This window comes from Lonchura striata, chromosome 7 (assembly GCF_050655825.1).
Source record: "Lonchura striata isolate lonStrDom1 chromosome 7, ASM5065582v1, whole genome shotgun sequence".
NCBI lineage: Eukaryota > Metazoa > Chordata > Aves > Passeriformes > Estrildidae > Lonchura > Lonchura striata.
Genome location: NC_140709.1, coordinates 34,340,557 through 34,353,057, shown reverse-complemented (window position 1 = coordinate 34,353,057; position 12,501 = coordinate 34,340,557). Strand labels below are relative to the sequence as shown.

At 42.3% G+C, this 12,501-nt stretch overlaps 1 protein-coding gene across 9 annotated transcripts in view; it reads left to right on the top strand.

Annotated features, from left to right (window-relative positions):
• Positions 1 to 12,501, top strand: part of ERBB4 (erb-b2 receptor tyrosine kinase 4) — a 595,041-nt gene that overhangs the window by 491,623 nt on the left and 90,917 nt on the right. For all 9 annotated transcript variants that reach the window (XM_085584640.1, XM_085584638.1, XM_085584639.1 and 6 more), the window contains exon 20: positions 7,377 to 7,562. In XM_085584640.1, the coding sequence (XP_085440766.1) occupies positions 7,377 to 7,562 (186 nt within the window). The remainder of the gene's footprint in view (positions 1 to 7,376; positions 7,563 to 12,501) is intronic.

Below are 12,501 nucleotides of genomic sequence, written 5' to 3'. Positions count from 1 at the left end.
AAAATCAAAGCAATAACTCCCTCCTTTGGAAAGGTATGTGCAGCCAAGGCTGACAAGACGTGTGAGCTGCTCAGTGATGTCTGTTTACCCTCCTCTTTGAGCACCACTGAAACGATTGCTTTGTTACTGCATGGTTACAACTTCAAATATTTTTGCTAGTTGCATCAAAATTGTAAGAAACAAATCACTTTGGACAGACTGCTCTGAAATAATGATGTGTGTCAAAGGCTGTAAGTAAAACATTTGTCACAATGACACAATATTTTTCTGTTAAACCACCTACTCCTCATCTCCAAAGGGGGATCCCCAGAATGAAGCCCACTGTTACTTGTCCTGACAACTTTCAATGGGAACAATTCTGGTTGCTGAGGTCCTTGGCTTCTATGCATAAAAGTGAACTGAAAATGGGCTAGATTTTGCTTTCTCATCACCATGATGATTTTTTCAGGGCAAAATTCACAGGAAATGCTGGTGGGAGCTGTCCCTGATCAGAGGTTTGATGGAAAAATCTACACTTGGTTTCTTGTGTAACAGAGTCCTGTCGCTTTTTTTTTTTTTTTTTTTTTTTTTTTCTTTTCTTTTTTGTTAGCAGAGGAAGTTTCTCCTCTGCTAACTCAGGCTCTGATGAATTGGGAGACTTAATTGGCACAAAGCATGGAGAAGGAACAACTATGTGGTGTGGGGGTCCTACAAAATTTTTCTCCTATGCTTCCAAGCATTTCAGCAATAATTCTCAGCACCTGAGCCCTGTTGGAGTCAGCACAGTGTTTGCAGGACAGGGATCACAGTACTGATTTTTGTTCCTAGTTTATTTTATGTTGCTCCAACATGCACAGTGAGCCAGCAGTGCTTCTGTAAGTGCATGGAGGTGTTTATTCCTGCATGAACAGGACCTACTGCTTCTCTGAGGTGGGCAGGAAGGTTTCACCCAGCAGTCTGCAAGTATGACCTTGAAGAAGGAGGGCTTTCACATCCCTGATTTGTGCTGGTTTTGGGTGTTTGGAGGAAAGTGGGGCATCTCTCTAATGCATTTGAGTCACATGGGACAATGGCTGGTTTTTGAATTCAGTGTCAACAAGGCAGGCAGTGCCTGTGAGGTGCCCTGTGTGCTGTGCCAGTGCTGTGCCAGGCAGGGCAGTCTCAGGGGGTTTGCCTGCTCTGAGAGATGCAGCACATTTAAAGACATATCACAGCTCCAGAAAAGGCTCTCAGCAGTGAGAGAGCAGCCTATTGTGAATGCAGGCAAACCGAATGGGAAGAGATGACCATGTCTGACTCAATTCAGAAGGCTGAATGATTTCTTTATTATAACTATGCTAAAATACATCAATATACTATATAAAAGGAGGATGCTAAAACTAAATACTACTTTCTCTGATTCTAACTCTCCACAACTCGTGACCCTCTCTGAGAGTCCAGCCCCAGGTGGGTTGGATTGGCCTCCAGGCTCAAACAATCCTCACCAGAATCCAATCAAGCACTCACCCCAGGTAAACAATTCTCCAAACACATTCCACATAGGAAAATCAAGGAGCAGAAAGAGAATTTGTTTTCTCTTTCATTTCTCTCTGTGCACCTCTATGAAAAATCCTGAGAGGGAGAGAAATGTGCTTGCCACAGCAGCCAGAGAGCAGCTCTGATGGTGGGCATGGTGGAGCACAGTGCTCCAGTGCTGTGCCATGCCTGGCTCCTCACCAGGCTGCAGGACACTGGCCTGGGGCCATCTTCTCCTGGTGGCACTGGCTTGGTAGGAGTCAAGTGAGTGGCACTTGTCTGGTGCTATTTCCATCTAATTTGTGTGTGAACAGGCTGCAGGGTGTGGTCCCTGAAATGGAATTTTAATTTTTTTTTTATTCTTAGGTTTAATTCTAGAGTAGTGGCTCACTTGACAGGTGGGTTTTCAGAACTTTCTGAACTAAGGTAGTCCCAGCATTTAATGGTGCAGCACATTGTGCTCCAGTGTAAGCATGCAGTGACTCCAGTGACTACCCAGTGAACCTCTGCTTGAGGTCCTCATTGAAAACTGAACTAAAAAAAGCTCAAATCTCTTACATCCAAAAAATATGACATCCAAAACCACCCCTTCAAAACCTGCAGCGTCCTTAATCCTAGCAGTTTGTCCTGGCTCTGAGGAAACACATGCAAACAAGACTCACAGTGTGACCTTCTCTCTTTGGTTCCACAGAGAGGTTCCCTAATGAGTCTTCCTAAAGCCAAGAGGGAGTTTCAAGGAGATGGTGTTAGTGCAAAACTCTGCCTAACAGCTCATTAAACCCCCTCAATGGCAGGGCTTTGGGGCCTCTAGTTATTTCCTGCTGTGCCAGCCAAATTCAGCATTTCCCTGTAGAAAAAGCAGCTGGCCAGGTGCGTGTGAATGCAGCATCTGGATGTGCAACCTCTGATGAACCTGAGCTTCTGTAAGCGTCCACCTTACTCTGTGTTTGGAGCATGGAGGTGGATGTGCAGACAGATTATTAATTTCTTTTAATACCTCTGTTCATTTGCTGCTGAGTCCTGCTTCTCCAGAGAGCAGCTGAGAGAATGTTGTGCACAAACCTGGGGGTGTCCCAGGAGGGTGCAGTCACTGAAACCTGTTTCCTCAGGAATACTGGCCCAAACCAGGCTTGGGTGTATAAATATAAACATAAAGATGAATAAAAATAAAATTATAAATATAAATATAAATATAAATATAAATATAAATATAAATATAAATATAAATATAAATATAAATACAAACATACAGGAGTTTAACTTAATGGAGCAGAAATACACCCAGATTGAGAAGGGGACGAAGAGAGGGATGATCAATGTGACATGATTTCCATGTCTGAGAAGGGTAGGACTGAGCTGAATGTGGAAGGCTCAGCTGAAATCACCTGTGGTGACACAGCCACAGCCCTGCCAAGCTGCCTGCAGGTTTAGCTGCCTTCTGAAAAATTGCTAAAAGCACAACACTGCTGGAAAACCATGCAAGCCCCATCCTGCATAGGCACTAGAGGGGAAATACAGCAGTGGGTGTCACTGTCCTAGCACCAGTGAGGCAATGTGTGTTGTTAAATGTGTATTTGTGCTGTCTCCCAGCCTCAGTTGTTCTGCAGACTGCACAGGCTGAGTCAGCTGCCACCTAAACAATTTGTGAGACCTAGCAGACAAACAAAAGGCTTTGAAATGTATTAAATGCTGGGCTGTTATTGGATCTGCCCTGCAGCAGGTCAAAGGTGCATTCCAGACAGGTGCTTGCCCCAGCCAGTAGAAGAATTAATATAAAATTAATGTAAAAAGCAGTGTATTCAGTGTAGTATCTCTCCTGTTAGCTCAGTTGTCCTTTCAGAAAAATGCACAGTGCACTATGAAGTCAGCTTTTAAGTACATTCATTTACTCTGCAATTAGGGAAAACATCTGAGTTGTTCTTTTCTGGCATCTTTTGTTTTGTTTTGTTTGACAGTGTTTTATGGCAGGAACATTTAGAAGCAGAAGGCCAGGAAAACAGATTTTTCAGATTTTTTGCTTACTTAACTCTTTATCAGGTGAATATCTTCATCCCATAAGATGTTCTGAAGGTGTACTCAGAGCACTCTTTCTTCTCACAGTCTTAAGAATTGAGACTTTTTTTTTCCCCATCCTGGAAGGTGAAAATAAAAACCGTGTTTTAGCTGGATTTTGAATTAGTTTTCAGATACAGCAGCCAAATTTAAGATATTTCAAACATGACTGCAGAGTATGGATAGATCAGGAAGCAGGTGCGATTTCCAAATTGCAATTGCACCTCCCTAGACCCCTTTTGACATGGCTCTGCTGACAGAAACCAGTAATAGCTTTGGTGATTGCTCACTGGGACCTGCAAACTCAACCTTCTGTGGGCTGCTGTCTTCTTCCTTAGTGCACACAGCAGGCAGATAAGTGTGAGCCATTAACATCACATTTATGTGATTGTTTAATGCTACTGCTTAATACAGGCTTGTGTGTATAAATCACAGGAGTTGAGCTTAATGGAGTAATAATGTAATAATCACATTAAGGGATGAAGAGAGGAATGATGGACGTGAATTTTTTCAGGAGAGAAAAGTAGAGTCATCTGGGCCACTGTCTCCACTTGTGCTGCAGTCTTCCCATGTGGCTTTGGTACCCTTTTGGTACCTCTGTTTCTTCTCCATTAAATTAGAATTCCAAAGTCATTCCTGTAATTTTGCCAGTTGAGTGTAGAGACGAGAGCTGGAGACCCACAGCTACCAAAAGGCCCAGAAAATTTCAAAGGCTGGTTTTGAGAGTGCCACCAGCCAAGTTTGTGAGTTTAGGTGCCTCACCTGCTTTAAATGTTTTAGACAATTATATTAGGAATTATAATAGATAAATATATTATATTATATTATATTATATTATATTATATTATATTATATTATATTATATTAATTATATTATATTGGACAATTTTATTAGTTGAGTGTCAAACTGCCACAAAGATTACAGCTCTAGGGTCTTTCATGTCCAAACAAGTTTGAAACTGGGGACTCGTATTCCTTATTTGCTGAACAGATTCTTAAAATGATGCTAAGTCATAATGCTTCTGTTGTTGTTGTTTGTTTTGTCTAATTAAGCTCTAGCAGAACAATTGCAATCTTTTACTTTGTGGTTTGCTGTGCTGGATACACAGCCCTGATTTTAGTTCTTCTCTAGAGGGAAGTTCAATAAAAATAACAATAGTTTTGCTAATGAGGATAACTGTGTGAAGCCAGGATTCATGCTAAATTAGTGTCTGTTAGTGGCTTAAATCTATGGTGAAAATTTCCTTGCCCTCTGTGTGTGTCTTAATTCATCACAGAGAAGTCCATAATATTTTATTAAAAAAAAAAACATTTTTGACTTTTTTTCCTGAAACTCTAGCCCAAAACTCTTGGAAAAGCAGGTGCTTTCCTGTACCATCAGAATGAGACAAATTTGCTTTTATTGTTGCACAGAAGTGGTTTTCCTTTGGAAACAGATAGACTTGGCAATGGAAAGTAGCTGGAGACTAATGGACACAAGTTTTAAAGCTTCCTGCGTGGGCCCCTGGAAGACAGAAAAAAAATAAAATAAACACCTCATTTCTGTTCTAATCAGTCTGGGATATAAAGAAAAGTGCTCCAGCTCCAGGCTCATGGGGAACCTCTTGCCTTTCCACAGAGGCAGAGTGGGCAGCAAGTGCTGTCCCTGTATGCCTCTGAAGGAGCAAAATGAATGGGGTAAAAAGGAAAAAAAAAATGAGGCAGAGTAGTTTTGTGCTCTGGAGACTGAGTAATTCACCTGTCTACAGGTATTTATTCTGGTGGCCTTTAGGGACATTTTCAAGACACAGCAGAAGAAAGGCTAGAATTGTTTAAATTGTTTCAAGAGTCCCCACATTTTAGAGTTAAGCAAGTGGGAACTGTATTATTTTGAATGTGAGTAAAACTAGTTAAATTCAGATCCCTTTCTGATTTGTTGCATCAAAATCTTTCTCAGATCTGCTCCTCCATTATCCCATCAAATAGCCCCTATTTATTCATTTATTTATTTCTTCACATACATTGAGGAAGACAAGGGAAGGAGTCACTCCCCCCAGTAAGGACCATCTGCTCTTTTCTTATTGGGAAGGAAAAAACCCTACAATTAGTGTCTTGTTCATCTTTTTGTTTTACCAAGAAAAAAAAAAAAAAAAAAAAAGTGGGAAAGAAAGTAAAAGAACTATTATGCAAATATCTGCAATTTGGTTTCAAATATTCTTTGTACTATGATGAGCAATTTCCTTTAGCACAAACTCAGCCTACTTGCCAGAACCTTTTTTTTTATTTTGCATTAATATAGGGAAGAGAAACCCCCCCAACCCCCCCCCCCCCACCCCCAGCTTTTATGTTCTTCTGGTGGCAAATTTGTCTCATCCTTCTTTTTTTCCTTCCTTTCTTTCTTTCTTTCTTTTCCTGGCACTATTACAGCTGCTATTCTGTAAGTTGTCAGATGTCATATTGGGATTTTCTGAGGAAAAAAAAAAAAAAGAAGACAGCCAAAATAGCCTTACAGAGCCACAATTCCATCTCACTTTTCGTTGTTCCGTTGCCATAATGAAATGGTCTTGAAACGGAGGACTCAGTGAATGAGAGAGGAAAGCTTTCTCCTTGCTAGATTTGAATGCCAGGTGCTTGTGATGGCAGCATTACCTCTAAGAACTATTATTTAGGGTTTTCATAAGGAGCTCCTGTGCTACTGGTCAGAGGTGTGAACTTTAGGGTCAAATAGCATAGCCAAGATTGAACCTTCTGGTCCTTGGTCCTGGACCAGCTTGGTCCAGCTGAAAACTTCTTATAGTCTGGAAAAGGGAAATAAAGTCTTTTCTGTGTGAAAAGCTAAAGTGTGGGAAAAACCTAAATAAACTCATCCAAGATCTGATGGCAGAGGTGATGGAACAATCAGATGCTAAGAGGCTCAGATTTAGAAAGCAAACTTGGGATAAATTACTTCATTACCTGAAGCTGTAATTGGAAGATTAAGTCCCAATATGCAAATGGATCACACTTATAAAAGTGTGAAAACCCATGAGCTATCATCCAGTTTTTGGGGGTAGCCCCTGGGTGGGTTTCCTCTGCCCTAAATGTACCTGAAGGTACTTCAATAAATATAACTGCTTTTTATTCCCTTAATTTTGTCTGGCCTCTGTTTGTAGGTAGTCCCAAAAAGGCATTAAAACAAGAGACAAAGGAGATTGTAAGTGGAGCGTGTCACACCTGCATTGTTGTTTCTGTGGCTGCTACAGGACAGGGAATGTGGGGCAGTGCAGAATTTTAGATTTGTGCACACTCCTGGTTTTGGGACTCAGAACATCAAGTGGACATTGCTTCAGCCTGGAGGTTCCCTAGGAATGCCTAGCACTGGACAGACAGGAATTCATGTTGCTGAGGGGACACTGATCCCCTTTAGCCACTGGAGTATTTCCTTCCTGGTGGGAAAAGCTCATTCTTTATTCACATAACTCCTTTTTATACAGTTTTATAGACTTTGTGTGTAACTCCAGTTGGTTAGCAGCTTTCTTGCCAATTATTTTATGGGTTAGTAAAGTTGTATTGATTGTGTGTATGTGCAGGAAATGTTGTTTTTGAGAGATAGTTTTCATTTTTCTATCTAAGGGTGTAAAAACAGTTTATACAGGTGCTAGCTGATTTTTCACCCAGGAATAGATTGTTATGTTAACGAACTGCTTTTATCAGGATTGCTTTCACATGGGAACTTGCCAAGGGCTGATAAGGAGAGCAGGCTTGATTTTATGCAGCCTTTCCCTATGGTTTTCCTGCCTTACAGCAACACCTCGAGTGCCTGGAGTCTTTGGGCATGCTGGGTAACCTTTGGGTCACTCTTGTTGTTGCAGGAAGCTCTGATCATGGCCAGCATGGACCACCCACACCTGGTGAGGCTCCTGGGTGTCTGCCTGAGCCCCACCATCCAGCTGGTCACCCAGCTGATGCCTCACGGCTGCCTCCTGGATTATGTCCATGAACATAAGGACAACATCGGCTCCCAGCTCCTGCTCAACTGGTGTGTCCAAATTGCTAAGGTATGTGGTGAACTGCTGGGCTTTTGGAATCATTTCTTATTGTTTTCCCAGCTAACTTGAAAACATGGCTTTTTATTTGTGCTGGGTTTTTTTTTTTTTTTTCAGGCCTGTTTTTGTTTCCAAGAAGGTTGGGTAGTTCTTGAAATACACACTGTTTTGGCTGCTTTACAGTATTATATGTGAGCCAAAATGCTTTTCTTAACTGTCTTTCCAACTCATTGTTAATAAGGGGTTGTTTTTTGGGGCAAGAAGTGAGGGAAGAAGCCCCCATGTGAAATCTGGGGCTGGACACAGGGTGATTTTTCAGCCCCTTCTGTTGTTCACTCTTAATGTATATACTGGTTTTCAGCCCTTCTGGATCTGCATTGCCAGCCATGTCATCAATTCTCTGCCCCCACACTGCCAGGAAGATAAACATGTCCTTCATGCCACTCCTGGGGTGTGACATGTTTTACAGCTGGTTTTAGGCATGTTTAGGTATTCGGTGTTGTACTAAGAAGAAGTATTCAGTACTAAGAAAATTGTTTGCAAAGAATAAGATCTTGCAGTGTAGAAGGCCATAACTTGCCCATTTTAAAGGTGCTTTTGAACAGCTAGGGTTGTTTACTGCAAGTGGCAATTTGGAGCCTGCCTTTTGCATTGGGTTATTTGGAAGTTGTTTAAAGTTTTAGATTATTTTGGAGAAAATGCTTGTTATAAACACATGCCCACAGACTATCTTACATTAAATCTGCAACCTTAAGTGTATTTCCTACAACATCTATTACAAAATGTTAATTCAAGTTGTAATGTTGATCTTTTAGCAGTGAGGAGAAACCTGAAGATTCAGCAGTTGTTTTGCTGGACTCAATATTAAGTAAACATTTGCCTCTTTTAACAACTTAAATACAAAAAAAAAAAGTTCTTACAAAAGTAAGAAAACATGGAAATTCAGCTAGCTCTGTGTTGTTCTTCATCATGAGGAGCATCATGAATAGGGACTGTTTTCTTTCCAGAATCAGATCTGTTGTTACACCTTCCTGAAGAAGAGAGTAGATAAAGTGACTGTAGGGCTGGGTAGAGGTGGGGGAACCCAAACTCCACAATCTGCCATTGCAGCATTTTGTAGATGTGTGACTATGCTGTGCTGTGGTGGTAAAGCAGCCAGAGCTGCTGGGAGCACTGGAGCACACCAGTGGGAATTGCCTCTATGGAGATGTGCAAAGGTTCATTTAGGGCTGACAGCAGACTAGAGGAGGTGGGAGACAAAATCCATATTCCTGTTTAAGTCCTTTCCCTCAACACAGCCTCCTCCCCATCTGTTCTCCACTCTTTTGATTGATAGTGGCTGTTATTATTTAATGCAAAACATTGACTTGGTGCCATCCTGCAGAGGCAATCCTCCGTGATTGTCACTCTGGGTGTGCCTACGGCCCTTGGCTCCTTGGAGCAGGGCTGTGCTGGCTTTGCTCTGAGCCTTGCAGTGGAGCAGAGAGGCTGAGCAGAGCTTACAGAGCTGACAGATCTCTGGGAGGGCCTGTGCAAGGCAGGTCATGGCTTTCCCGTGGTGATTCTTGCCAGAGTGTGTGTTGGTGGTTTATCACAAACAGGACGGGACTGCTGGGGTACATCCCTTGAGCTTTACTGCAGCATCAGCCTCATTGCACGGCTGAAACAACTGAAATATGGCAAAAGCTCATTCACAGCCAGCAGCAGCCAAAGATTTCTCTGTTACAGAGCATTTTAAAAACTTTCTAGCCAACAGCACATTGCTAAAGCTCACAGACGGTTGTTCTAGCCAGTCACTAAAAGCACAGGTACACCTGCTTCACACAATGCTTGTCTGCTCTCTATTAACAACTCACAATACTTCATTATGAAGCTTAAAACCTTCTACTATCTCACTAAGCATATTTTTCTGCAGTCTTAAAGTTTATCTTAGCCAAGCCTAAAACTCGAGCTATAGTTTCATGTCCTTGCTTGCTGTACTATTGTAACCTTTTCTACTGTCAAACTTTACAGCTGCAGCTAGCTCTAAGTTTTCTATTATTTCTGTTCCTAAACCGTACTTTTACAGCTTTCTAGAAATCTTTTTACCTCTACTATTTCCCACATTGGGAAGCAGCTTCTAAACTGATTGCCACTGTAGATGGCTTCAGCTTAATGTGGGGTTTGGATTTAGGGATATTCCCTGGAAAATTGTTGCCTGCTGCTTCTCTTGATCCCCCCTGTGGTGTGGGAGGAGAAGATGAGGTATCACAGCCACCTGAGGTCTGAGGTGGTAACCAAGCAGTGCAAAGAAGTGAGGTCATACATGTAATACAGTGTCAGGAAGAGAAAGGGAGTTCCTTTATATATAAAAGGTGGTCTATTATTGAGAGGATTTAGTGAAGTTTAGCTAGTTTATTGAAATTTAATTATATGTATGTTCTTTCACATTACAGTAATTAAGTCGATTGTTGTTAGAGGATGTGCACAAAAAATTGTTTCAGCTATGGTAAGTGGAAAAACCTTTGAGATCAGCAGACAAGGAGTCCCCTTATCCCAAAAAGTAGAATTAAAGTAATACTCACTTTCATTTAGCAGTGACTAGGAATCAGTCTGCTGCCTGCAAACAGGAAAGGTACCATTTGCCTTGAAGCAGACTGGTCTGCAGAGGAATGAGGGCAGCAGCAGGCACAAATTCCCATTTCCTGCAGGAAGGTGCACGTGAGTGTCCCACACTCCTGTACCCACTGTGCCCGTGGTTCAGGCACTGCCACACAGCTTGGGAGTGTCTCTCCACGTGTTGCTTTTCTAGGCCGTGGGGAATGATTGCTTGTGTCTTTCTGAAAGGTACCAAAAGCATGATTAGCAGAGTAGTAAGAGGCAAAAATCATCAGTGACTTCCCAGTGCTGCTCTCTGCTCCCTGCAGCAGCTCCTGCTATCTTTTGCTAGATGCATTGTTCTACCTTCCCTGATTTCACAGAGAGGATTTTCCCCAGCAAGAACAGCACTGAAGGCACTGGAAATGGCTCAGATCCGAAGTTCAGGCTGATTTTTAGGAATTGTTTAAAATCAAGTTGCTGCTGTGACACAGTCCCTCCCTAACTGTGCTTTTCTCCATCTGCCAGTGTGCAGGCACTTATTTATGGAAGCCATTGCTTCAGAGCCCACTTGTTCTGCCAGGCTGTTCATTTCCATATGTCTCCACTTCTGTACAGCTAGATGCAAAGCTAGTTAGCCACTGTGCCTGGTTGCCAACCCACATATGGCTCTGGAGATAGCTTCTGAAGGCTGATGACAGGGCAGTTATAAAGTATTATCTACTGCCAACTGGAAAAAGCTTGGGTGCTTTTTCTCTTTGCTTATACAGATTGTGTTGAATTTATTCTGATGTTACATCATTGTAGGGTAATTGTGTTCTCCTTCCAGAAGCTTTAGCTTCTTATTTTATGGATGAAAGCTATAAAAATAGAGTAGCCCCCAAGCATTCTGCATAAAACATGGTTGTTAGACAGCAGCTGTGTCTAAGGGGGCTCTTCCCTTCTGCTCTGCAGTTTCACAAGGCATCTCCTGGTGTCTCACTTCCATGGGGACTGTCTTCCTTGGAAATGAATATTTAACCTTTTAGCTCTGAGATCAGCACAGCAATTTTATGTGGAGTTTGCTGTCCAGTAAAGCCGTGAATTGTGCCCATGTGTCAAGGAATTTTTAGTGGGAGCAAGATTGTCCACTTTGGTGACCTCAGGGTATGGGAGGAGGGAATAATACTTCATGAACACCCATAGTGTTGGCTCCTTGAGAAGTGGATTGAAACTCCAATTCGGTATGGAGGGCACAAGCCTGGAAGTGAATTCTCAGTAGGGTGAATCTTTCTCAGCCAGGGTGTGACAGGTACAGCAAGTCAGGAAGATTCCACAAACACACAAAAAAGTGCTGTGTGCATTGATATTTCACTGTGTTTGATGCAGCTTCTCTCAGCCAGGACTGCCCCAGCACACCCACAGCACAGCTTGGAGGTGTGAGGGTGAGGACATTCTCATGGAAGTGCCTTCAAGAAGAGAAGTCACATCTGGGGGGTCTTAGTCAGGAAAGGTCCCTTAGATAACCTCACCCAGTCACCCTCTGCCACTGGGACCTCTATTTGAGGCTGTGTTTTCTCTCTGTTACTCTAGCTGAAAATAGCCCTGGCTGGAGTTCTGGAATTATGACTGTGGGCTTTTGTGCTGTGCTAAACTCTCTGTCTCTCTCAGGGGTTTACAGAAATGCAGTTTTGTTTCTGTAATGTTGCATACAACACATGCTAACTTCCACATAGACCTGGGCAGTCCCATCTCCTATTTTACTGGTTTTTGTTGGGTTTTTTTTCCTGTTACAATTATGGTTTCTTTCTGCTGCTGTTGATTTGCATTACATCTGCACTCATTTTGCTAAGCACTATTCAAGGGCAGAGGAACTTTTCCTGCCTCAAAGAATTCAAGGCAGAGGAAGAATCAGGAAGAAAACTTCCTAATAGGAGGCAGCTAGGCTGTGGTGGAAAGCTCAGCTCTTCTGAGTCTTAGCCCCATCCTGTTCTGCCCTGTACCCCTCAGGGGCTTCCAGACCTGTTTTTTGTGTTCTGAACTATAAGAATTCTTTAATAACCCCTCAGAATACTGTCGAGCTAAAGCAGTAGTAGGTGGTTACAATGGAATGTCGTGGAAGGAAAACCAAGTACTTCAGGGGATTACTTTTTATACTTTTTCAATGTAAAAGAATTCTCAAATTACCTTAACTAAAGCCCTGCACAGCATCAGTTATCCAGGTACGCAGGAAAACAATGTTTGAAAACACTCTAGGAAGGAAAAAGAGAGAACAACTTTGGGAATCCAATTTTAATGAGGCAGATGAACATCTTCAGCTCTGCCGAGTGCTACTGCAGCACACATTGCTGTGTCTAAGGATTCCCTTCCAGAGGCACAGAGCTGCAGCTGGAAG